Source organism: Anoplophora glabripennis, unplaced genomic scaffold (genome assembly GCF_000390285.2).
Source record: "Anoplophora glabripennis isolate ALB-LARVAE unplaced genomic scaffold, Agla_2.0 scaffold122, whole genome shotgun sequence".
Lineage (NCBI taxonomy): Eukaryota > Metazoa > Arthropoda > Insecta > Coleoptera > Cerambycidae > Anoplophora > Anoplophora glabripennis.
Window position 1 is genome coordinate 370,814 of NW_019416406.1, and position 27,940 is coordinate 398,753.

General features: G+C 32.3%; 1 protein-coding gene across 4 annotated transcripts in view; it reads left to right on the forward strand.

The window, feature by feature from the left end:
* LOC108907896 (pituitary homeobox homolog Ptx1) overlaps positions 1-26,878 on the forward strand; it is a 129,334-nt gene extending 102,456 nt beyond the window's left edge. For all 4 annotated transcript variants that reach the window (XM_018711733.2, XM_018711736.2, XM_018711735.2 and 1 more), the window contains one exon: positions 24,438-26,878. In XM_018711733.2, the coding sequence (XP_018567249.1) occupies positions 24,438-25,034 (597 nt within the window). In that variant the 3' untranslated portion in view covers positions 25,035-26,878. The remainder of the gene's footprint in view (positions 1-24,437) is intronic.
* The last annotated feature ends 1,062 nt before the right edge of the window (positions 26,879-27,940 follow it).

A 27,940-nucleotide genomic window follows, 5' to 3' on the forward strand; every position in this document is an offset into this window, starting at 1 on the left:
AATATCGGAGATTTAGTCCTGCCACAGATCATAATAAATTTGTCATCATTCGATTTACCACCACGGCAGTGCGTTCTTAATGAATTGAGTATTACATTTAGAGAAAAATTGAAAGATTATTATATTTCCGCTCTCATTTAAAACGTTCAATTATTTTGAGAATTCTTCCCAAAGGTTTCTTCGTCTGTCACATATATGATTTTATACAAACCTGAGAATATGATCCAATGGGTTCAAAGATTTTGCTGAATTTTATCTCGTTTTAGTAGGAATTAGTTTCCTTGATGATTGATGATTTTGCAATAAGGAAGAGATTTAAGATTTTTATTAATTTCCAGACAGTTCAAATAAAAGATTAGATATAAGTAAAATAATTAATGGTATTAGGAATAAATAATAATGTTACGTCATAAATAATTTTAATTCAGTATTTTGGTTCACTGGTCAGAAAGGGCGTCTTTTACGTCCATATAAACTTCACAGGCGACTTTCCTGTATTATTTTAGGTCAAAAATGTTAATGCATCTGTGGTATAAAACCACCGGTTTCCGATATCCTAGCTTTTGAAATTTGATTGAAGTATATACAGGGTGTCCCTGAAAAGGATGGACAACGTTTGACCACAGGTTCCTTGGATGAATATAAGAATGTACTTACCTATATACAAAAGTATATAGGTAATACACGCCTACTGAGATATAGCTTTCTAAATATAGAATATATAACCTAGTTTTTTCCAAATAATTTGAAAACTATATTTCTTAGAAACTTCAAATTTGATACACTTATTTTTTTATGTAAGGGCAATTTGGTGAGAATACATATACAGGATGTTCTCTTTCTAGTGCCTGTGCGCCACTGGCTATCCCGTAACTTTTTTGTGTGTGCGCCAATGACGACAGAATTTATATTTTTAAAAATAAGCATTAATTTAGAAGATTTTTTTGCTTTTACAAAATTTTGATATCGTTTATGGATTTCGAGTAAAACTGCCATTTTTTATACATTAAATATGGGCAAAAATTCCGATTTGTAAAAAATAATGTATAACTGCAGCCTCAAAACAGGGAATAATAATGAAGAAACGTCACATTAAAAAAAAATTACTACACATTTTTAGTATTAGTATTATCAGTAAATAAAATAAAAATCAACACTAGGTAATATTTTAAATAAACACTATCAACTAATAATATAAGAAAGTCAACATTAACATTTTAAATAAACCTAAATTGATATTTGTAATCACATTAAAATAATATTACAGTAAATGCTCAAAGTTACTTCCTTGTTCTTAAACGCAAGCATTAGTTCTTCGAAAATGAAAATGAATTTTATCCAATAATTGTGCATTACCTCTTAGAACACTAATTTCATGTTGTATTCTGTTCCATTATTCGTTTTCTGTATTTACTGAAAAGTTATAAACTGTGGTCCGCACCGCTCCCCAAAGGAAATAATTACATGGGTTTAGGTCCGGGGATCGAGATGGCCATTTTAAAGGGGTATTATTTCCTATACCTATCCATATGTTAGTAACCTGTAATAACTGGTCTTTTAATACTCTATTAACGGAACTTTTTGAAAGCCAACCTCTGCCGCTAAACGCCTTTTATTTACTTGAGGAATTTCTTAGACCCTTTCCAAAATTTGTTCCTCCAGCTGAATAGTTCCGGCCGTACATTATCTACGATTTAATGTTACAGTTAAAAGTGGTGATTTGGAATTCTTCGATTAGGAAAATTCAGCATATGTTCGAACAGTAGCACAACAATTTCCCTCACAATAACTCAAAACTAATAACATATCAGTTTGTTCAGCAAAAGTATAAATTGCAATAAAAAACAAAGTAAACTAAAATTAAATCACAGCTAGTTTGACACTGAACCTTTTAATTATTGTTATGAATCGTAATAGACTATTCTATTTATCTTAAACTAATTTTATATTATTTAATGTGTAAAAAATGAAAATTATACTCGAAATCCATAAACGATATCTAAATTTTGTAAGAGGCAAAAAATCTTCTAAAATAGTGCTTATTTTTAAAAATACAAATTCTGTCGTCATTGACGTACACACAAAAAAAATACGGGATAGCCAGTGGCGCACAGGCACTAGAAAGAGAACATCCTGTATATGTATTATCACCAAATTCTATATTTACATTGCCCTTATATAAAAAAATATGTATACCAAATTTGAAGTTTCTAAGAAAAACAGTTTTCAAATTATTTGAAAAAAACTAGGTTATCTGTTCTATATTTAGAAGGCTATATCTCAGTAGGCGTGCATTTTTGTATATAGGTAAGTTAGGCTAAATAGTCTTATTTTCACCCAAGGAGCCTGTGATCAAGCGTTGTCTATCCTTTTCAGGGACACCCTGTATATATATTTTAATATGTCTGAATATGTTTTATGTAGATTGATAAAATTTGAGCGAGTGATTTAACGAATTAAAAGGAAAAATTCCCTGAATTAATATAGAAACTTTTATTGAAAAATCCAAGATTTCGACGTCACTGGGTTATATTCGAGGTTTCATTGGATTTATAATTATTGTATTTGACAGATCTCATTTTGTTCATAAAACGACTCATTTTCGAGTTATTAATTTTCTTAATTTAAAATTTGCTTATAGTATAGTTGAATAAATCTTAGATAACACCAAAATTACCCTTTTTACAAAGAAGTGTTTACAGAAATTTGTTTACCTACACTTCATTATGTGGTAATTTTTTTCTGAGTTGCAATCAGGACAATAAAAAAGAGCCTATGGACAAAGGCATTCGAACCGAATAAATACCTTTGCTTATTTTCTAATAAATTTGGACTACACTACACTACTACACTACCTCTTACCAAAGCCGAGTCTCATTATTGCAAAGCAGTATTTTAAAATTTGTGAAATCCAATTATCAGACGGCGATCGTCAGATGGTGTCATACTTTTTATCAAATACCATTTGTTGTTGTTATCCATAAATTTACTGCAACTTACTGCAACTTACTGTAGACGAGGTTTTACAATTCAGGAAGCCTTATATTGACGACACAAGTTAAATTTTTATTGGATCTCAGGCAAGCTGCTTTTCTGGCAGACGAAGATTTTGCTGAAGAAGATATAATGAGGAAACACTGTACGGTTATTAACGGTTATTAAATCCCTCCCATCTTTGAAATAAAACTGTTCAACTCTGAAAGGATTAGATATACTGTATCCAATTTTTTCAGAGAATATAGTAGAATCCCAAAATAAAATCAAAGATGCGAATATCTTTACCCGTCCCCCAGGGAGGAAATAATAATTGTCAAATCCAATTAACGTATTATAAAATAGTCTTGATTATAAGACAAACTCGATTGAAAAAGCTGACTTACAGTCTAACAAGAGACCCTTTCCTTATGTGAGTTATGAACAGTATGTAATATTTCTTGTGTTGAGAGGTTCGAGAACTTGATCACAAAATAAAGGCAAATGAAGTGAACTGTTTTCTAGCAATATTGATGGCAAGCTGTTAAGATATAGCAAAACAGAAGCAAAATACATCCAAGTTCCTTGTTCACATACTGCAGAATATAACAATAATATCGGTGGGACTGATTTAGTTGATGAAAGCGGTTTTCAACGTCTTATTCGAGTGTTTCCCTTAACACAGTATCAGACGAACTGCGATATGATTGAAGAAACCACCTTTTGACAATGATCCCAGATAAAAAGAGAAGACTGCACTACAAATGCTAGGACTAAATGCATGAAATGTGATGTTGGCCTCTGCATTGGTTATAACTTATTATTACATATTAAAACTATATAAATATTAACTAGATAAATAAAGGGTGATTCAGTTCGAGGTTACAATTTAAATATGGCAACACGGGTTTCCTGGCAACAATAAAGAGTTGATTTTTGATATGTGTCATTAGTAAATATTGACATTTATGATTATGGAGCGATATTCCACAGAAGAACGTATTTTAATTGTTAAAACCTATTTTCGAAATGGAGAAAATTTAACTAACACGATTCGTGCGAGGTTACTTCGGTAACCATAGCCGTCCATCTCGAGCTGCGATTAACAAATTAATCCAAAAATTTGACCGAATCGGATCAGTGTTGGATGTCCGAAGACCATTACGAGGACGTATTGGTCTTTGGACGTCCTCGTAATGGTCGATCAATCGAAAATGTCGCAGCAGTGAGAAACAGTGTACGTGACAATCCATCAACATCCATTCGCCGTCGTTCTCAGTAATTGGACCTTTCCTCCTACAGCACCACACAGCGTATTTTAAAAAAAGATTTGCACAGGTATGTTTACAAGATTCAATTAACTCAGGTATTAAAGGCAACCGATCATAGACAGCGTCGGATCTTTGTTGATTGGGTATTGCAGCATCACCAAGTTAATAACAATTTTTCAAGCAAAATTGTATTCAACGATGAAGCACATTTTCAACTCCACGGATACGTAAATAAATCAAGCCATTAAGGAACACCAAATGCATCCACGAAAAGTTACAGTTTGGTGCGCATTTTGAGTCGACGGAGTGATAGGGCCGTACTTTTTTGAAAATGATCAAGGTGATGCCGTAACAGTTAATGGTGAACGTTATCGGGACATGCTAAGGAATTTGGCATGAATTACAGAACATTGATGCGGAAGACGGTGCCACATGCCACACAGCACGAGAAACGTTGCAATTGTTGCACACAAAATTTCCCAACCTCGTTATTTCTCGTTTCGGCGATCAAAATTGGCCACCATGGTCATGTGATATCACGCCATTGGATTTTTTTTTCTTTGGGGTTATGTGAAACAAAAAGTTTATACCAATAATCCCAGAACAATTCCAGAGCTAAGGGACGAGATTCGCCGCGTTATTCGTGAGCTTTCACAGGACTTATGCCGAAGAACAATGGACAATTTTTATCAAAAGGGCGGAAGTCTGCCAGGTTGTTCGTGGCGGTCATTTAGCCGATATCATTTTTCATGTTTAATGTCAATGTCTAAGTATTATAACAAAATAAAAATACATATCAGTAGTTTTTCAAAAAACAATGGGTTTTATTTATATTTTAAAATGTGACCTCTAACTGGATCACCCTTTATAATAATTGACAATATGCGACTATTAATATGATTTTCCTTCATTAGTTAAAATTAGACAACTGAATGCTGCATCGTTACATGTACTAACCCAAGAAATTAACGTACCACTAAAATAATTTTAGTAAATGTTATAAATAACAAATTAAAACTTTATACTACATATAATTATTTATATCAATAATACCTTTTGATTAACATTATTAAAAAACAAATATAAAACCCGCAAACTTGAAAACTTTATATGCAGTAAACAACACTTTCAATTAACTAGTGTATCTTATTTTCGACATACATTCTCCCATCCATGGTTCATGCTCAAAAAGAATGTTTAAATGTAAATTCATTCCATATTTCAGAATGTTCCATGTCCTCTATATTATTAGGCCAAGTCAGATGATTTCTTAATTGCCTTCTATACATATCCCAAGCATGTTCAATGGGATTGAACTCCTGCTGGCAAGCCCAACTTCCACGTTCTAGAACTGGCGTATTAACTTCTTGGGACAATACAGATCCTTTATAAATGATTACAAGCCACGTGGCTAGTAAGTTTTTTTGGAAAAGTAATTTTATTTCCTTCGCGTTGATAAATAAATGTCGGTAGGATTGAAAGAGTAAGATCAAGAGTACATTAAAACACAATATTCTATTTCAACGGCTGTGCTTGGCGTAATAATATTCTGTTCGACCAATCGCATTATTTCGAGCGTAGACGTAAGGAAACCAGGGCGGATCTGTCGAAATATCCCACTTCTTGGTTGTAAGAGGGGGCAAGCTAATTTTTGCTGAAATACCTTCAGTACAACTCACATAATAAAAGTGTATATCCCTAGATCTGGGCGAGGTCCGAATCATATTCAAAATTGCAAAAATGTTTAAAACATTTTAAAAAATACCTATTTTATTTGAGTTTTTTACTTATATCTTGGAACCTATGCATTTTGGAAGAATATTGAAAACGAAAAAAGTTTTAGATTGAATTTTGCACAATATACTGCAAGTTAAAAATGTTTAAATTTATTATCGATGTTGCAAAATAGCAATAACTGATGAAAAAAAGGCAAAATAATCAAGTTTCTTGGATAATTTTTTAAAAATATTTTAATTGCTCCGAGGCCATTCTAATTTTAATAAAAAAAACTTTAGAGTACAATAGAAAAACCCACCAAATTCCATTAAAATCGGTCGGATAGTTTTCGCAAAATAATTTTTTGAAAAATTTTTTCGAATATTCAAAATGCTGCACAACCTCAAATAAAGCATCTAGATACTTACAAATTTTTTCTTTTTCACATGGAAAAGACCGCTCAACCTTTCAAATGGTTTTTGAAAAATTGAAATCGGTTGATTAGGAGGGACACAGTAAATTTTTAAACTCTTTTTTATTTTTAAACAATTAGATTGCATTTACCAATTTGCAATTTAGATTTTTCAAAAATAGGTATGTATTTTTAAATATGTTTTAAACATTTTTGCAATTTTGAAAATGTTTCGGACCTCTCCCAGATCTAGGGATCTACACTTTTATTATGTGAATTGTACTGAATGTAATCCAGAAAAAATTAGCTTGCGCCCTCCCACATCCACCTCAAAACAGATCCCCCCCTGGTCTAAAGCTCGGTGGCTTGTAAACATTTATCAAGGCTCTGTATATATAACTACTTTTTTTAGTAAATAAATAAAATCAAAGCTATATTTTTGTGTTTTGATTACTAAATAATGCAATTATTCAAAAAAATACAATACAATACAAAGCTACAATAAATACACTTTTTTCTATATTTAGTTGAATTGTATCAAATATTAGAGCGATTTTTTTAGGCAAAGAAATCATCTAGAGCCAGATTCAGTTTATATTTTCAAATTATACGCAAATATAACTATAATATTCAATTGTGACTATAAATAATTATTGGACAATTCGGTAAAAGAAGAAAAATTTAAAAAATTGGAAAAAACTCCATTCCATTTCCATTTTTTAAGCGACAAATTGGAAAAATTGAGAAAAAATGAAAAATGTAAAGAGAATTGGAATAAAATATTTATTAAAATATTTTCCAGATATATTTTGTTATAATAAACCTGGGATGAAAATTTTATTTTTATTTCCAACTGACTGTTTTTTATCGCCCTGTGAAGCTACATTTTGTTAGAAACTAACATAAAACTGCTCAATATGATGTGATATGTTGGTTCTACACAGAGTTTTACAAATACTGCTCAAAAAAATTGATCTTAATAAAGAAAATTCCTGTATGAAATGAAAGGTATTAGAAAATCGATATATATATATATATATATTGTNAATTTTATTACGTATTAGTTTTTTTTCTAAAAAAGTTTTTAATTCGATTTTCCAATTTTAGGAGTTAATCTAGCTCAAATAGAATCTTTCTCTTGGTTCAAAGTAAGTATTACTTAAAAAAATATCTTATTACGCATTAGTTTTTTTTATAAAAAAATTTTTTTTTCAATTTTCCAATTTTTGGAGTTAATCTAGCTCAAATAGAATCTTCCTCTTGGTTCAAAGTAAATATTACTTATAGAACTATATAGAACTTCGGCCATTCCCTTATGCACATGTTACATATGTGGTAAAACAAAGAGTAAGAGCAATAAATAACTATTACACTTTTACTGTCCATAATGTATGTGACTAATAAATAAATTTCCGCCTGCAGACCCGTACAGCTGATTTGTAGCAAAGAGCAGCGGGCATATTAGGAGAAGCACATCTTAGAGCCGAACGCGATACTCCGGGCCTCCGGGCGTTACTCGGTAGATCCGGGAAATCCTAGTAGATCCGAGGCCTCCGTTAACGGCCTCCACTCTCTTCGCCGGAATTTATTTTTAATGAAGTGCGGTTACTTCATACGCTATGCCGAACACGGAATTGTTTCAAAGTACGATTTAGCTGTTATAGGCTGGATGTAGAGCTGCATTGGAGAAGTTTATTAGCGGGTATAAATTCTGATGCGATTTTTCTGCTTTAGTAATATTAGATTTAGAACATTTATGTGAAATATTTATGAATGATAATTTCACAGTACTTTAGCTTCCTATACGAATTGAAAGTATCACAAATATGCAGTAAAATGCTTTACAAAATCTTATTCTAAGTTAAGTTATATTGTTATAACTGATGAAATTTATTCCGCTAATGATACTAACTTAAACACATGTCTAATTTTGCTCGACTTCAGCAAAACATTTGACACATTAAATCATAAAATTCTTCTACAAAAACTTAAATATTTTGGTCTTAATCCAGTTGCTATTTCATTTTTTCAAAATTATCTTTATGGTAGACGCCAGAGGGTTTTTCTAAATAATAAAATTTCATCTTATAAAATACTCAATAAGGGCCTGCCTCAAGGTAGTATACTTGGACCGATTTTATTTTCTATATATACTGCTGACTTCGCCTCATATTTGAAACATTGTAAAATGCATCAGTACGCTGATGATACTCAACTATATTTTTCTTTTCACTTATCTAATATACCTTTAGCTTCAGAATATATCAATGAAGATTTAAATTCAATAACAATGGTCGCACGAGCACACAATCTATTATTGAATGAAAATAAAACCGAAATGATAATGTTTGGAAATAAATCTGAAAGTATTATAAATTACCTCAATTTCAATATTATTTTGTGTAATAAATTATTAACGTTTGTAAAACAAGTTAAGAGTTTAGGCTTACGAATTGATGATAGACTGCGGTTTGATAATCATGTGACTTATTTAACAAAAAAGTCATACTGTATCCAAAAAATGCTTTATCTAAGTAAAGACGTGTTAGATAAATCTATTAAAATTAAATTATGTGACTCCCTCATTCTCTCACATTTAGCATATTGTGATGTAGTATATTGGCCAGCTTTGTTATCANAGTTAAGACTTTAGGACATATGCTCATATGAAGTATTTTTCTTAAAATGAAACCAAGAATAACCCTAAATATTAACACGTTATTAAGAAACATCCTGTATATTGCATAATTTTTCTTTCCAGAAGGGGCGCCTCTCAGATATATGGCATCCAGCGGATACAAACACGTGGAGAACATACCAAACGTTGTAAAACGGCTAAGATGAGGATTTTCACAGCGAACGTAAAATTGTTAATATTAGTATTTTCTTTAATTTACGGTGACGAGCGAACGATTATGGTACACCAATACACCCATGGTTTTTCTCAAAGACTCCGGTATATGTTGCCCAGAACTATCTCATTGATAGTACAATAAAAAAGTACAAAAAATAAACACGGTTTTCAATGTTTAGGCTTACTAGACATATTTATATTCAGCGGTAATTATTATAACAAGTAATTATTTAAATTAAAATATTTAATTATAGAAAATAAAAAAAACTAGAATTAATAAATAAGGACGGAACAGAAGCAGTAAGGAATTATATTTTAAAGGCGTATTTTTCATGTGGAAGAGTAGATTGTGGCCGTATTTCTTTTTTGCAAGTAATTAGATTCTAGAAAAAGTACTCTAATCTCCAGTTAACTAGTTTCTTCCAATCTAATGCCGTTTAGGAGTAGTAAGGTATTATTTTTCAAGTTTACAGATAAGGGGGGATTGCGCCCTTATTTCCTATTTGCAAGTAATTACTTTTGCATTCGGACATACTTGAAGGTGTACTTTATGTCTGGTTATTATTATTATTATTATTAATAATAGTAAAATTAGCAAATATTAACCTTATAGAGGTTATTTAAAACGTCTTACATTGATTCTACATCCCTTTCCTTTTCATAGACAAAATTCAAAGATTGCTGTTTTTTGTGGAATCTTGACGTATCCATCTTGAATTCTGTTTAATAGCGAGCATGAAACATTTTCTTCTCAAACATAGTAATAATAACAACATAATTAAGTGGATTTAGGTCTGGAGACCGAACAGGCCAATGTATTGGGTCTCCACTTACTGCGAAATGTCATATCTAAGTATTTACTTCGTATGTAAATCACATTTATTGACAAAAATTTAAAGGTACTTACGTCATATAGAAGAGGGGAATTTAATTAGTTTTGAAAGACTGAGGTAGAATAAAATGAGCTATAAGATTCATAACTTATTTTAAGAAAATTCTTATTGGTAACAACCTTCCATGACTTGGTTGAATTTGGTTCGGACCAGACAAGACAATTACGTTAACGAAAATATCAGTGAATAAGTATTTGCTTTATTTGTGAAAATAGTATATAGAGAACTCCACATGCTATTGCTTAGGTCGATACACAAGTATAAATAAAAAAGTTGTCTATTACTCAGAGAAATCCTTACCACTATGTGTCTTTGAACCTTCAGGAACCGGATATGGTACAGGAAATGCTCCACCAGTGTTAATTTTTTTTAATTGTAAAAAATCTTCACTAAAACTTAACCACCTGATACAACTTTATATTTAGTGGTTTTATCTTTTAATATGATTGACTCGAGAAAATTGGAAAATTGCACGGAAAAGCTAATCAATACATTGTTTTTATCAATTCTTTTTGTACCGTTTTTTTTATCTTCGAATAATTCTTTCTCTCGTGCTTATGTCTCTTTTTAACATCCAACAGTAATTATTGAAGAAGAGTCACTAAAATCGACTGTATTGATTTACAGCAGCTTTTAGGAGTAGTTTTATAACCGAATCGCTTTCCTCCACGCAATCGCAGCTGTCTTTGGAGATTGTAGATAGACTTGTTTGTAGGATCCAAAGAAAAAGTCCCCAAATGTAAAGCTGTAGCAGATTTTGAAACTTCGAGAAGTGACAAGTTTTTAGTATCCGTTAAGAACTACAGAGTTACTGGACTAATTTTGTACTTAAGGGATTGAGTGGATCGTTGAGTGGGCAGTGTCTGTGGTTGTCTTGTAGTTGAGTATTTGACTTGAATTAACCAACTGTAGAAGTTTAGTTGAATTTTAGATTTTAGGGTTGGTTTTCTAATGTTCACCTAAAGCCGAAGGGTTGCGAGAATTGATCGAGTCTTTTAATATTCAAAATATGGTGTGTTGATTCGTTCCTGAGCTGTGCTCCAAAATGTCTATTAAAGGTAGCTGCTTTTTAGGTTTTGGGGGTGATTTCCGTCAGTTTAAAAAAACTTTAAGAGTTTGAATGTTAAAATACATAGGTGAACTCTTTGAAAATGGTAGGGATGAACATTTTTGTTAAGAATTCGCCAAACTGCTACGTAATTGTTGTGGTTCATGTTTTAAAGTCTTAGACTTGGGTTTTCTTTAGCTTAGTTCAAAATTACAGCATCCATGTTTTCATGATTCCCTTTATATCTCTTTCTCTCTCTCTATCTCTCTCTCTCTCTCTCTCTCTATGACTCTTCTTCATGCGTCAGTAACTCGTAAATGTTGATAAATCTGTTGAAATGTTGCTTATGCTGAGGAAATCTGTTTTGCTAATATCAAATGAAGCCTTTTCATTTCGACAAAACAAACCAAGACAATATTGCAATAATTTTCATAGATTAGAATGTTGCCTACAATTCTGCGTGGTCGGTATTTCTCCAGGCCTGATGCCTTTAGACAATGTTACAAAATACTGAAACATCAAATCAAACGGTAATTTAATAAACGAAGCAAGACCGTTAAGGGGTTGCAACATAACCTAACGGAGGCCTTTATTTAGGCTGATTAACAAGTCATACATGCACGGGCGGGCTCGCCGGGGTGGCTCATATATTGCGGCACCCCGCGACGAGCAATAACTGGACGGACACCGCCGTGGACGGGGCGAGAGCCCGGCCGCATGCATTACGCCGTTTATACAGTCATTGGGCTTAGCAGTACCTCGTAAATCACTTTACATGCTGATTTACCACTGCTGTCAAGAGGGAAACGATATTACACTGATTTAATTCCGATCTGGCACGTGTATTTACACGTTGAGGCTGGATTTAATTAAAAAAGTGTTAGTTGCAGTCCGGATGCTGTGATCGCAGATTTTGATGCAGTATTGTTCTTTGGGCAGGATTAATAGAGGCAAAAGAATATGAGATAGTAATAGACACTGAAGAAAAAATTAAGACAAAGATAGAAAATAGTAATTTTATTGGGTAATATTAGTAATAATGAAAACATCAGAGAGAACATTAACATAAAATTAAGCATAAGCCCAATAATTTAAATATTTATAAATACTGAGGATTGATGAATACGAATAGATTCAGTTAAAAGAATGAAAGCCAACACAACATTATATTTTGTTTTAAACAAGCAGACTTTCTACAGAAAACAAACTATCTTTTTGTACTAACATTAAGTTATAATACCACGGACCACGCACTGACACAAATTGGAATATCATCATTCTAAGCAGAAACAATTTTAGAGACTTTTAACAGGCCAATGAGAGTTTCTTAAATGAATTGGACAATGCTATTGGAATTGGTACAGGTTATGGGTACACGAAAACGAGGATTCCACAGATATTCTCTGGCACTGCTTGTTTAATGATAAAAAGACACATATACTTAAGAACAACATTTCTCTCATCTTAGAATATCCGATAAAGTCCAGCAGAACTACTACTTCCTCTCAGCCATAGCACATGTGTATTCTAAAAAGTTAAATGTATTATAAGATTTTACAATTACATGGCAATGAACGACAGAAAGTAGAAACATAGTTATGCAAAGAATACACAAAAGAAAGACATGATTTATACATGGCAGATATTTATATTAATAACATCATGCCCATAGTCGTTTCCAAAAAGAAAATGGGTTAAAATTGATAATCTGAGGAATACGCTGTCGCTGAATAATTATCCCGATGATTTCGTATTAGGATGGATGAATAAACTTTATTGAAACTGTTAGATTTAAGTGTCGGTATTATAATAAAGTTAAATATTGCTAGAAAATTTGACAAAGTTTGGCAGTTTTGAAATGTATTGTTACATTGGAGTCATACATCATTAACTAGTTTTAGTTTAAACTGTAAAGAAATTGACGCGCTTGGGGCAATGAATGTACAACCTCACTCTTTTCTTAAAATTGCTGACGTTTCGACACTCTATTGTGACTTTCTCAAGGCTATTCAAAATAATTTCTCCAAAAATAAAACATGAGGAACAGTAAAATGTGTATAACCCATTCAATAAAGACAAATAATATATAAGTACTATATTATTTAAGGTGTTTTATTTGAAATGGCAAAATCGCGTTAGTTTATTTCCTCTTTTGTTCATTTTTCTTTTACCTTGATCGAAGTAGATCACATAAACTGGTTTAATTTTCATCCTATTTCAGACAGTTCGTACACTCAGTTTGCAATTAGCCTTTACTTTTCGTAAAGTAATAGAAACCAATTTGTCCTGCTGGTGTGAAATTTGCTTGATACCCATTTTAGATTTATCAACAATCTGCAAAATTAACTATAAACAAATATAAAGAAATTAACACTCTTAAATATACATATTAATTTTAAAAATTGTTGTTAATAAATACAATTTAAATACTGCATAAATAAATCGAAATATACGTGACAAAATATTTTGCACTTCGTTTTATTGGTACACTGTCTCAAACGTAAACAAAGTGGTATATATGAAATTTAGAAATACGCTATGCTGAACGCATGAAAAGATAATCTTCTATTTTTGGTGGACATTTAAAATTAAAAAAAAAACATAATTTTGATATTGAAGTCGACTGTGCTTTTTCATGAAACCTCAACAATAGACAAATTAGTAATTTTCTAAAAGATCTTGAGATTCGGGAAGCTTTATCTGATAGTCAGTTTTGCTGTTTATAAGAATTATCGGTATTTACGTCCCTTTTGAGTCCCAATTATTGTCAATTTTTTTTTACTTGTTTAGAGGTTAACTTAGTGCCGCATCCATTTGATTTCAAATTTCCATACTTAATTTTGAAATTTAACGATTTGTTTTTTTTTATTTTATATTTAATGTACCCACGATGATGTGTACACTTTCAGTTTCAACATATTGATAAAATTAAATAAACCCTAAAATTGTGGTTTTCTTTGAAATGTTAAAATGTCCTCCTTTGCATGTAATACAAGGAATGGTCTAGATTATACTATGTCTTTCGCGATGTTTTTGTAATTATTTAATACTTGTTGTATGTTGTGCGTAACGTACGATGCCTCTCCATAGTTTTGCTTGCATTCGCCGTAGATTAACTACTACAAACAACTTCATTATTGCTATATATACAGGGTCGGAAAGTCCGCATGGTTCATCGGCCGTTACGTGAGAGCGATAAAGTAAGTCATAGAAATCCGTGCGATAAGAAGTGGATCTTATTTATGGAAGGGCGAAATGGGCGGTGACTATTAGACGCCTTCATTATAGCCATCCTTCTCTATCGCACGGATTTCTATGACTTTCTTTATCGCTCTCACGTAACGGCCGATGAACCATGTGGATTTTCCGACCCTGTATATGCCACTTTGTAATAGCTAATGCTAAAATCTAGCCTAGATCTACAAACTTTTGCGCGCAAACATGCACAAAAATTGTTTAAAAAATTTGTGTAAAAAATGCGTTCGAGATTTTTGCTTTACATCGAGGAAAACTAAAGTCCTAAATGCAATCTGCTCCCAAACAACTAGTGTTGGCAAACATCCGCCAATTTAGAGTATTGCAATTCTAAATTTAATATTGCGTGTGGACATAAATAGACCGATCTGTACAATTAAAATTTCATTCTAAAATAATGTCAGAATCAAGCATCACCTATTTTCCAGTTTCTCAAAAGATTTTCTATTGCACTTCATCTTGAAAAATATCATCCTCCAACGTCTTTAATTTACTTTCCTTTGGAATATATTTTTTTAAATGAATAACATTTTCTGATGTGAACGACTACTTCTGCCCTGAAAATTGTTCAGGGGCAACTAAAAACATCTCATTAACATTTGGTTTTGTTTAGGGGCATGTGTTTTAAAAACATTTTTGTGTGCAAATTGTTTGTAGGTCTGGACTAGGCTTAACTTAACCAATTCTAGCTGTATACTTATGTATGTTACATAACATAACACTATGTTAGACTGAGAGGATGGTTATTGTGGCACTTGGAAAAAATTTTTATTTTGTTAATCACTTCGTAATTGAGATTTAAATAGTCATTTTCCATTTATATGGTCATTGTTTAAATAGGTAAATCTTAAGTTGCAGCATGGGAGTCAGAGACAAGAACGAGACATTTTCATATAATAAGCTGAAAGGGCAAATTTGTTCATTATAAAATCACATTTAAATTCCCTTCCGTTGTACTTCCTTTCACCTTGATCGGAGTAGAACAGCAGAACGGAATTTAATTCCCGGCCCATTTGAGAAGCAGTTCGAACACCCAGTGTACAATTATCCGTTTCCTTTCGTGAAATAAGAGAAACAGGGTTGTCCCCCCCCGGCTTGTTCGCCGCATCCGTTCCAACGCTTCCCCCGACATAACTTCGCGCCGTCGCGGCCAATAGCGCGCCTCGTCGATCTTCATTCCGCCGCCGCAATTAGATGGGTCGTTGGCCACCGGCGGGGGCGAACTACCCCCGGGACCGACCCCGCTGCAGATGGAAGACGGGCGTAATAGAAGATGACGGCGAAAATGGTAGGTCTTTTTATAAGGACCAATTTACCGAGTAGGATCCATATATCTGCAAAACAAAAGACTGCTCGAGAGTTTGCCGTTTTATATCAGCGGAACGAAGGTTTATTTCCGAAGGAGCTGTGGCGTGTACCTTGGCTTTAATCTAAAATTGTAAATTAGAATTTATTTTATCTTGTTATTTATTTATTACATTATTAGGTACTTTTTCTACTTTCGCGTTTAATTTCTTTTTGCACAACCACGTTTTCTTTCGTCACATACTTTTATCATAGGCAGAAACAAGAATTTGGATTTACTGAAAGATTACTATTTTCCTGACAACCAAATACACAATCCGTAGCTAACACATTCTAAGTTAAGTTTATTGCGCTAATGCAGTAAGTGAATTTGTGCTTATATCTCAATTAAAATAATCGAAAAACAAAGAGGAAATAAGTATTTTAGATTTTTATTTATTTAAATGGAAGTTGAATATATAGTTGAACAATTAAATATAACATATCTTTTTAGAGAATTACCATTTTCCTTAATGATTTTTACATTAATGCTGTTAATTAATTAACATAAGTATGTTATCAGCAGCAATTGTGTATTTTTGGGTTTTTCATTTAATCTACACATTGAAAAGAAAATTATTTGAAACATAAATCCGCGGCACCGAAAGGGTTGATTTATAAAATTAATTTTGCCCAACCAGAAATACACCGCACACTTAAAAAGTAAATAATACTACACAATAATCATTTTAGTTGACTTTCAATCAACAAAAGTTTTAACAAATGAAAATAGATAGAATTTGAGAAAGTTATTTTCTGCGCTATGAATCTAGAGAGTATTGTGTTGAATTATTTACTTTCTTTATGTAAGATATTTCTAGTTAGATAAAACTAAATTTATAAATTTAGAAGAATAATATAGAAACAATTCACGTCGTTCATATGTATGTAGTACCTAATTGAATAATTGGTCTCAATTACAAATGATGTTTTTAAAACTACCAGATATGCATTTGTAATTCTGTAATATATTGTCACATACTAGTAACAAGATATCTCTATAAATTTCCTAGTTCTTTTTGTTCAAATTATAACAATTTTCGTCTAATAAAAATCTTTTTACTATGAAATGTAAGTAGTGTACACATTGGGACCACATAATTCAGGATAAATTTTAAAAATATTTCAGATTTTGTATCATGTGGTTTAAATATGAGAATGGATGGGTTTGTTATCATAAGGAATTAGATATGACCATATTGAGAGTGCACCTATATAAAGAACTTTAGTTCATAATGGGAACAGTTCCATTATTTTCTTTAAATGTCAGTAAGCCTTTTGAATACAGAAAACATTACCATTATTTTCTTATAAACGTATTGGGTATTATTTTTTAGTGAGTTCCAATATTTAGGCAAGTTACCTTATTTTAAATTTTTATGACCTCACCTTATTACCTTGCATTACCTTATTACCTTGCCTTGCCTTTCCTTTCCTTGCCTTACCTTACCTTACCTTACCTTACCTTACCTTACCTTACCTTACCTTACCTTACCTTACCTTACCTTACCTTACCTTACCTTACCTTACCTTACCTTACCTTACCTTACCTTACCTTACCTTACCTTACCTTACCTTACCTTACCTTACCTTATTTAAAATTTTTACTTATAATAGTAAATTGCTCTAGTATTTTACTTTTTAGTACAGAATGTGAAAACAAAAGTGTTACTCGAATATTGCAGAGGAATTACAAAATTTGGGTACGTATTTTTTATAATTAAAGCAAACTTAATAAAAGAGAAAGAGAAAAATTATATATTTATTAACGTTATATCTTAGTTTTTTTTTTCTTTATTTAATTAGATATTTTGCCTCCTGCAAGGAAAATGGACTCAGATTGAAACAAATTCATAAATTGAAATTATTAAAGAAAATCATCGCAAGGTATTGCTGCTACAATTCGTTTTTCCTTGTGATACTGATACTGTGATAAAATATCGTAAGTCTCCAATAAGAAAATACTAAGGAATTCGGAAGAAGATAAAGCACTAAAAATGTACATAAACAGCAAACGTAGTGGAGTTAGCATTTTTCATAAAATAATATTAACCAAAATTTTTACCAGGTCCACCGTTGATTAATATCAAATTTAAACTTCTTCCAAAAAAATGCTTTCAAATAAGGTATGAGGTCAGAAACTGGAGCGTTGAAATAAAATTTTTATTAAAAATAACGTGAATTACCAAACAACATTGTATTTCTTTGAAGTATGTCAATTCCTATTAGTAATAAATAATTTTGATATAAATTTACAGAATCTGCTTTTTATTTTAAACAAGGTGAATTTTAATTCATAACTATTTCTCAACAGGTCATCCTCAAAGTAGTAAGGAGTTATAATTGGCATTTTTTTTTTTGAGTTACTTTTCACTTGATACAGAAATTAAGGAAGTCCTGTATAAAGTACCATTAAATTGATGATAGTATTGCTTTATTGATTATACAGAATGCACTATTTTTTCTTAACTACTATTAAAACACTTTGTTTAATGGTTATTTAGATTAACTTCCAACGACACCTATATAAAATTTAAAACAATTTAGTGAAACAAAATGTATGGTGTCATCTCATTAATTTCCCGATTTCGAAGGACGATATATTATAGGGACCGCAACTAGCATGACAAATATCTTAATTTATATTCTGTTAAGTGCGGCTCATTGGGTGGTACGCTTGACCGTTCAATCACGGCAAACATGACCAAATGGCAAATAAACGACCCCGCCACCCTTGATTACTCTATTTCTCCTAGAATGATTACTTCTCACATATTATACCCAAACACATACGTTACGTTTTGCGACCCTGTCGTTTCAGCCAGGGCCGTCCATAAGGGTCACAACTTATTCCATAACACATTCAACCAGTTTTTTCAGATTTGTGTGTTTTTTCAGAAAAATTATTATGAGAATGGCATTAATAACTTTTTTACGTTAATTTGTAACCATTTTTATTTAAATTTTTACTGGATACCTACTGAGCACTTGCAATAATTTTACTTATTTTTTTAAGTATATTGAAAAAAATGTCGAAATCCTGAAAAATTATTCATTAAAGCTGCTGGAAGTGATGTGTATGCCACAACTTATTGTGACAATGTGTAATTTTACGAGTTTGACTTTTCAAAAGTTTTGCAACTTAAAGTAAACAGAACTTTAAAAAAATAAGAACAACAAAGTTTTTTTGGCAAGACCAATTTATTTTATTCGAAATAGTCCTTTACCGACTCAATACAGTGATTCTAAAAGTATGTCGAATTAATGTTTTAGATTGTCGACCGGAATGTCCTTCAGGATGTCTGTAAAAGCCTTTTGGATAGCTTCTACGTCCACAAAACGCTTTCCTTTCATCGGCAAATGCATTCTTTCGAAAAAGCTTTTAGTCGAAAAATCGGTCACAAGTGTCGATCAATGAGAACGCGCATTATCATGCAACAAACGCCAATTTTCTCGGTGAATACGGTGAATATGATGCACCAAACTCTTCAAAACGCAAGATAGAATTCTGAATTAATGGTTTGGATCGGTGGAATGAACTCTTTATGGTCAATGCCCTTGGAATCGTAAAATCAAGTCAACATTGTCATTATTTTTGACCAAACGAGATTTTTTGGTTTTGGTTCGTCTGGCGTCTTCCACTCGGCACTTTGGTGCTTGGTTTCCAGGTCATATTGAAAACACTAGATTTCATCATCAGTACACAATTATGTAAAGCAAGTGTTTGTCCTTTGTGTCCTCCTTGATGATATCTTTCAAATGTCGAATTATGAGCAATTTTTGATCGTCAGTCAACTAGTACGGAACAAAGCGTGCACACACTTTTCTGTAGCCAAATGTTCGTCCAAAATGCGATAAATTAATGTTTTTAAAATACTCAATTCCAATTCCATGAATTTCAATGAAGATTTTGGTTGATCTTTGATGAATTCACGCATAGTTTTGATATAATTTGCGGTGATCACGGATTTCAGTTGGCCAACATGTTGCTCATCATTTATATCATCACAACCGTTTTTAAACCAAGTGTACCACTTATGAACTCTGCCACGGCATAAACAATCATCACTTGGTTCATCAATTGAAAAGTTTCGGCAAAAGTTTTACCAAGTTTAAAACAAAACTTAATATTATCGATGCTCATTTTGGCAGTACGTCAGTGAAAGATTTACCTTTCCGACGCATGTAATTGACAATAGATGGCCTCAATAGAAATACCTATTTTTGAAAAGTCTTCTTCATTTTGGAGGACACCTTGTATACATTTAAAACGTAATTGAAAGATTTTGATGGACTGCAAGAAGTCAGCGTATAGTCTATATTAATGTAATTTTATGTCTTCATGATTTTACCATTAAGATTATTTTAAGTTATACAAAAATGTTGTAACGCAATAATAAGAGCCCCGATAGATAATTTCTGAGTTATTCAGATGCTATGTTCTTTGAATTATGGTGATGTAAAAAAGATGAGCCTAATCATTAGAATATTTTAATAATTCAGAACTAGGATGTATAGTGGTGGTCACGTTTCTGAAAATATTTACATGAAAATAAATTGTCAGCATCAAATATAAATGTAAGTACGCCAAAAAAAAAACCGCAACCTGATGTTCCACTTATTCATTTCTAATTTAGTTTTTGAGTACTGCGAATAATAAAACGTAATAATTAGCTAAAAAATCTATAAGTAAAAATATTTCTTCCACCTACTGAGATTGCTGAGCATATGAATTCAAAGCTAGAATGATGTCTTTTGGTTCTGCTCCTAGTGTCTGTTATAACTTGTAGTTTGTAACTTGAAATTACCAAATAGACTTTTTAATTATTTTGACGTATGCAAGGTGGAACATAACATCCCATCGTTAATATAAAATTCTGATAGGATTGTGGTATAACTTATATCGTGGTTGTCCATTCTGCTGCATGTAGGTAAAACATAATTATCAGTTAAATTGGACCTTTTATGATTCAATTCAATAAATAAAGTAGATAATCCAAAATTATTTGAAGGGATGGCCAATATGAGCATACCTAAAATGTCATAAATATTATTAATGAATTAAGGATTTCAGCAAAGAGACAATCCAAATTGTAATTAATTTAGGCAAATTATTGTTAAAATAGGAATGAGTTTTTTGAAATATTATTTTCAACGTCTAATTTGATTTTTTTTAAATTAATTGTGAAATAAATAAAATTCAATGGGAATGGGTGTTCCTAAATTAGCAAGCAATATTTCACCTGTGACTGAAAATAAGAGAAAAAATTATAAATACTTGAATGTATTTGAAAGATAGTTGCGTACTTCCCTGGCCAGCGGCAGCCGAATGAAATAAGTAATGATACTGAGAAGGGAAGCTGACATAATCGCCGGTAGATGAGGCGTGAGAATGTGTGGCATGGCTAATACGATTAACGCGCTTTGAATTGTTAGGAGGGCCGCGAACGCGTGCCGTTGCGCACATTAAAAAGTAATTTTCCAAATACGCCGGTTATGTTTTTACGCGCTGATTGAGTTGTTACAGCGGAAAATTTCATTCCGCTTTCCGGCCCTTGTTCCCATGACGTTTTAATATTTTTTATACGTTGGTAGTTAGTATGCAAAATCGGCAGCGGCAGTCAATAACTCAAGACCTTGGAATCATTCCATGTTTATACAGGGCGCCCCGAACATATTTAAAAGATATAGTGGGGGTAGTTCATGTAATTTCTTGCTGAATACATGAACACATTTTTTTATCCGTTAAACTATAACATATATTTAAATCAAAACAATGCGTCTTCGTAGCCTTAAATATATAAATGAAAAATAAAAAAGTAAAAACAATATTTTAAAAGCAAACTTTTATTAAAATGCACTAAGAAAAACCAAGGAGTTCATAAAACCCATAATGTTGTGTAAACCCCAAACCCACAAAAGGGTTGAATATGGCTGTTCTATAGAAGTGTAATCAGCAAAAATACATATGATAAATAGACACGTACTATTTACAGGGTGTCACCTAACGAATGTTACATACTTCAAGGGTATAATATATAGAACCTTAGAATCCAAAAATTATGGGGTATGTTAATAAATATTTTCTGTATTATCTTCATAACCGAGCATAATGTTGATTTTTGATAGGTATACATTTTTTATGTGGAAAAAATTAGGTGACACCCTGTATAATCAGTTGTTCATGTTCTTATGTGATTTGAAAGTTTGTCGCCAGGTTTATTCCTAATTGGAATTTTTATTTTAAGGGATGCGTTAAGGAAATTACCCAACAACTTCACCCTTTTTGTTTGATAGAAAATCTGTTTTTTATGAAATTATTATCACAAACAATATGACGCCAATTCCTAAGAAAGGTGATCCTAAGTCTTTTTCCGATTTACACCCTATTAGTATTTTACCAGGATTGTCGAAATTTGCGGAAAAGATAATTGAAATTGAAATTCGTGAATACTTAGAAAATTACAGCGCTAATGCACATTATTGATGATATTGTGGACGCTACTGAATATATACACTTTACTTGACTACAGCAAGGCATTTGACAGGATAAATCATGATGTTTTAATCGCAATTTTAAAATCATGTGGTTTTGAGCATGATAGCATTGAGTTGCTATATTCATACCTTAATAACACATCACAGTTTGTGAGAATCTCTGAAAACCTATCTTAACCTAGACCTATCTGCAAAGGAGCCCCCCAGGGTTCCATCTTAGGTCCTTTGTTGTTTACAATTTATACATCACAATTTTCAAAATTTGTTAAATATTGCTCCATTCACAAGTAAGCTAACGACACTCAATTATATTACTCGCTTTATCCTAAAGATTATCAATCAGCTATGCATAAGGTAAATGATGAATTAAATACAATATTTGATATTTCCTTACAGCATTCTCTTAGTCTAAATCCGTCTAAAACAGCCTTACTTTTATTCGGTAAGAAGTCTAAAACCTTTTAAGATTAATATAAATGGGCATTTGCTTGAATTTTCTAAGAGTGCAAAAAATTTAGATTTAACCTTATATTCCAACTTAAGATTCAGGGAGCAAGTTAAAACAATGACCCAACGAGCATACCTAGGATTACGGATTCTGTATCCCCATCGTAAATATCTAAACTTAAATACTAAGGAAATGCTTTGCGAGACATTGATATTATTCCAGTTTTCATTTTTTGCCCCTGACATTGCCTATAGTAGGATCGTATACGATGCAAAGTAGAGCAAAAAATTGTCGGCCTTTTATCAAAGGAAAATCGTGTCATCATTTTTAGGAGGCGTAAGATAAATCATTTCAAATTTAAAATGAAATTCAATGTAAAATCTGAAATACCGCTGCATACGCACTGTGTCTGGTAGTAGCTGTAGTCGCCCAGGTGCATCGAGTGTACGAACTGGTCGGTTATACGTCAAATACTAACCTGGCGAGCTTTGCTGCCAATTAGAGAGCGCTTCCAAAAAACAAGTAAACAACAGTGGCGCGTACAGAGGTAAAATGTAGTACATATGTGGAATTTAGGAAACAAATTGGATTTATAATAAATTACATTTAAAATAAATACTTTATGAGAATAAAGGAATTTTTGTAGCAACAAGGGTGCCAGACCTGAACTGATCCCCTCGTCCCTTCATAATGTATAAAGAAATTATTCAATTTGTAAAACCCTTAAAGGCGTACTTCATTGGTTCCCTTGACAGGCAATGATTTATTACTTTGCATCGAATATGATCGTACTATAGATCTTGACAGCAGGAACCTCATTCAGCGCCTGTATACGTTTAATTTTTAGTATTTTCAAATTTTATCACGCATAAGTTGCATGAACTTGACTGGTTGGATATGTTCAGACGGAGAAAACTTTACTCACTTGGTTTCTTTTTCATAAACTTTTACTTACTAAGACTCCACCTTATTTATATAACAAATTTATATTTCGCAGTGATGTGAATAATATCAACATTAGATCCAAAAGTTTACTCAGCCCTCATCAACATAAAACGTCTTTTTTTGAGAGAGGTTATAAATACAATATTTACCGGTTGTACAACAGCCTCACACTCGGTGCAGGATATTTTAGTTTTGCAAAATTCAAAAGATTTGTTAGGACAATGTTATTTTCTTAGGAATGTTACTTATTTAATGCTGTTATTGTTATTATTGTTGTAATTTATGTGTTTACTGTAATGTAATACTGACTACGGTGCTTATATTAGATATATGGTATCCAAGGGTTAAGTGGTAGAGCACACTTGTTGTGAACTTCCCTTTGAGATTTCCAAAATTGTGGATGACCTTTTCATTTTTTGTGCTGAACGACTTTTACTTGTCTTTTGGAAATAAAGATATTATTATTATTGTTATAATTAATAACAGAATTCCAGTTGTTTCTAACTAACTATATTTTGAATTGTCTATGACTTAAAGATTGTATTTGGACCACTTTTCTTGTCTCCTTTATTCAATGTTCCATTCTAATGACTACCATATATTAGATCACATTCGACCTTGCCAAATTGTGCAATTTTAAAATAGTAGTATTACATATTAAAAATATTCTCAAATTTTACCCACATTGGTTTAACTGACGAAATTGACTTTATATTTATATGATGACCTTTATGGTAGCTTAAGCTATTAGTAGAATTAACGTGTTTCTCGTTGTTCCAGGTGTGGTTCAAAAACAGAAGAGCAAAATGGAGAAAACGGGAGCGGAATGCTATGAACGCCATGAACGCAGCTGCTGAATTCAAAACCGGTTTTGGAACCCAATTCAATGGACTGATGCCCGCTATCAGCGACGATGGCTTTTATTCCTATTCCACGTACAATAACTGGGCCACCAAAGTCCCTAGTCCTCTGGGAACGAAACCCTTCTGGCCCGTCGTCCCTTCCAACCACCACCAGAGCCCCGTCAACTGCTTCAACGCCGCTACATCGGTGGCTGGAGCTTCGATGACGGGTGCAGTTAGTTCCATGCTTCCAGGCGCCATGGGTACCGTGATGACCAGCACACCCGGCGCCGTTTCGGCCCAACCCTGCCCCTATACCACCCCGGCTAACCCTTACTCTATGTATCACCATAGAGCGGCTACAGAGCCTTGCACCGCAATGTCGTCTAGTATAGCCTCCCTTAGGTTAAAGGCCAAGCAGCATACTGGATTCGTGGGCTATTCGAGCGTTAGCCCAGTCAGATCCAGCTCAGCGGGCTTGTCCGCTTGCCAGTATGCAGGCAGTGGCATAGGGGTCGGCGAGAGGCCCGGCTGAGAACACGATGAGCCCCTAGGGGCCCAGTTGAAACACGAAGACCAAGACGATTGATAAGATAACGGAATTTCGCACAAGCAAATACCCCAATCTCCAATCAAATCATAGTGATAAGGTTATCAAAATGGCTGCGAGGTTTCTACTATTTTGATTGTAAAAATATGATCAACAAGTTTATCTCGAGTTTTTTAAGTGTTTTTAGCTACATGGAATCTGGATGATAGATAGCGATTAACAAATTGAGAGTACAAATTACATTGTTTGTAATTATTTATTTTATTGGGTTTTCTGCCACATTGAGGAAAAGTATATAAATCAATAAACCTTTCGAAAACGTTATAAATATAGTTTATCTATACCAAAAGTACCTATCTCTTTGGGGAAGGTAAATAATTTTTATTAACCTTATTAAAAGGACTGAAAATCAAATGTGACCTATTTGTTTTGTTTTTCTACCTTTTATAGAAATATATGGTGACAAAATATTTATTTCATTACTTACTTCGTCGTTAAAAATATCCCACCCATAATTGTTATAATTTAAAAAACCATTTGAAACAAATTTACTACCATTTAGGGTTGCTTCCATAATAGACTAAAATGTCTTTTTTTAATATAGGATTAAAGTATTGTCACAAAATATGTTACTATTGTAATTAACAAACTTTGTTTTAAAGTCAACTTCAGTGTGATTATGAAATCAACCCATAAAGGTAAAACGAAATTTTGGTTTTATTTCTATCGAATTACTTTCTTTTCCAACATTTTTGTGTTATTTTATTGACGAACATGGGTTTTGCCACGCATATATGCAAATTTTCAAATTCTTCCCTTTCTATTGTAATATTTGACCAACACTCTTAATGAGGCAGTTGTCCGGAACATATTACCGGTTAGAAAAACTGTCCTAACATAAAACCTATTATCAATTGTTTTCAATAATTTTTCAAGTAAATTTTAAATATTTTATATTTATTGTATAAGTATATAACATTTTGTTGCTATTTTTGAAACTATTTTTATTTTCAATACTTTTCTCAACAAAATGATTAACTAATAATACATGTTTAAAGAATTCCTCTTCATATTTGAAAATTTAATTTTTTGAAATAATTCTGTTCTATCACATAAACAGCTGACTCTTAGTAACGTTAACTTGTCTTGTTTTATAGTGTTTATAGTATAATTATAAAAATAATTTCTACTTCGCGTGAGGTACTATTGGTTAGGCAAAACTTTGGTTGATCTTTATGATGTAATCCATTATTAATTTTCAATGTGGCAAAAAACGAATAACATAAAAGTACAGGATCTTTCTTTTGTTGCAGAACTGCTTAATGTATAAATTAAGTAATTTTCTTGCTTCTTTCGGTGCATCATCTGAAGAAAAACCTTAAAAAGAATGAAAATGTGAACATATTTTTATTTAAAATGAATAGCAATATCTTGGTCTGACTGTATGTAAATCATAAATGTAAATAAATGTAGTTTGATGTCGACTTGTATAGTAGATGATAAAATATGATGTTACTGGGGTGAATCTAGGCCATCATCAAAAAAAGTAGAATTATTATTTAACTGAATAAACCCCTTAGTTTTTTAATTACGGTGAATTATTACCCGGTATAATGTTCCCGGTTCCATCGTGCCATAATTTTAGTTTAAATAAATGATTTTTTCTTACGTCCATTTATTATATTTGCTCAAATTAGTTCTATAATTTAAGGTAGTGCAAAAAGTTCTGTTGGGCCTGGTATTAGTTATATTAACTAATAATTTTTTTGCATTACCTTGATAAAGTACAAAAAAAAAGGATAACCATTGTTATTGTGCCAAATATTTTCAATTTGTCCAAAGATTTTATTTTATAGTTATAGTTTTACTATTTTTGTTTTCAATTTAGATGAAAATTTTAAATGCAGATTAAATGAGATAGGGCCATTTTTGTAGGTCGCTAATACAAAGGCTGCAAAGTGCAATGTAATATTATGTCGTGGAGAGTCGAATGAGAGAAACTGTTACTTAATAATTTATAAGATATCTAAATAGAATGTATAGTGATACCTAAAACTATTGTACCTATTTACTTCAATTATACTCTGCATATCGTTTGTAATTGTTCAAACATTTTCAGCCATCTAGTCACAATAAAAGTATCCATATCAACATCTCTTTTTGTCTCTCATACCCTTCCTTTAAATAAGTTTAACGCTCGGGTCAACTAATATCAGATACTCAGGCAACGATAAAACTTGAGATGCACAGATCAATGTCTCCTGATTTGTGAAAATCTTCCAATTTCCACAGATCCTGTGAACAGAATAAAGCTGGCCAAAAACTTAGCCTAAGTTTTTCAGTGGTAGACTGTCCTTCAACAGAGGTCATTACAGAAGTGACGAAGATGGGAGAATAGCTTCTGTACATTCTAAGGCAATGTGAGCTACACAGTGTTCACATAGAGAATATGCTCCTGCGCAGCTCCTCCTGGACTTGACACTGCGCATTCAGCGGCCATAGCTAAAGGCTGCGTACAGCATTCAGAATTATTGGATTAATTCGGTCAGACTTTTCAAGTCAAACAATTCGCTAAACGACTTTTATAACGTTGTTTAGCTCAATAGTTCCAGCTCATCAATTTCAATATTTGTTTTCAAATTTAAACCTAAAAATCTTTGTCATGATTTCTTTATTAATTTTTGTTTTTATCATTATAAGTCATTGTGATCTTGTATCAAAATTATCGTATATTATCGGTGCTCCGATTTCATCCCTGAACGACCTTGACCATGGTAATCATATTTTAGAACATGCCCAATATTCCCGATCAGCTGATTGGGCAATCGAAACATTTGCTTGCTGAGTGACTGACTATGCTGACAGTTTAAATGTCATATCTTTTGACGTCG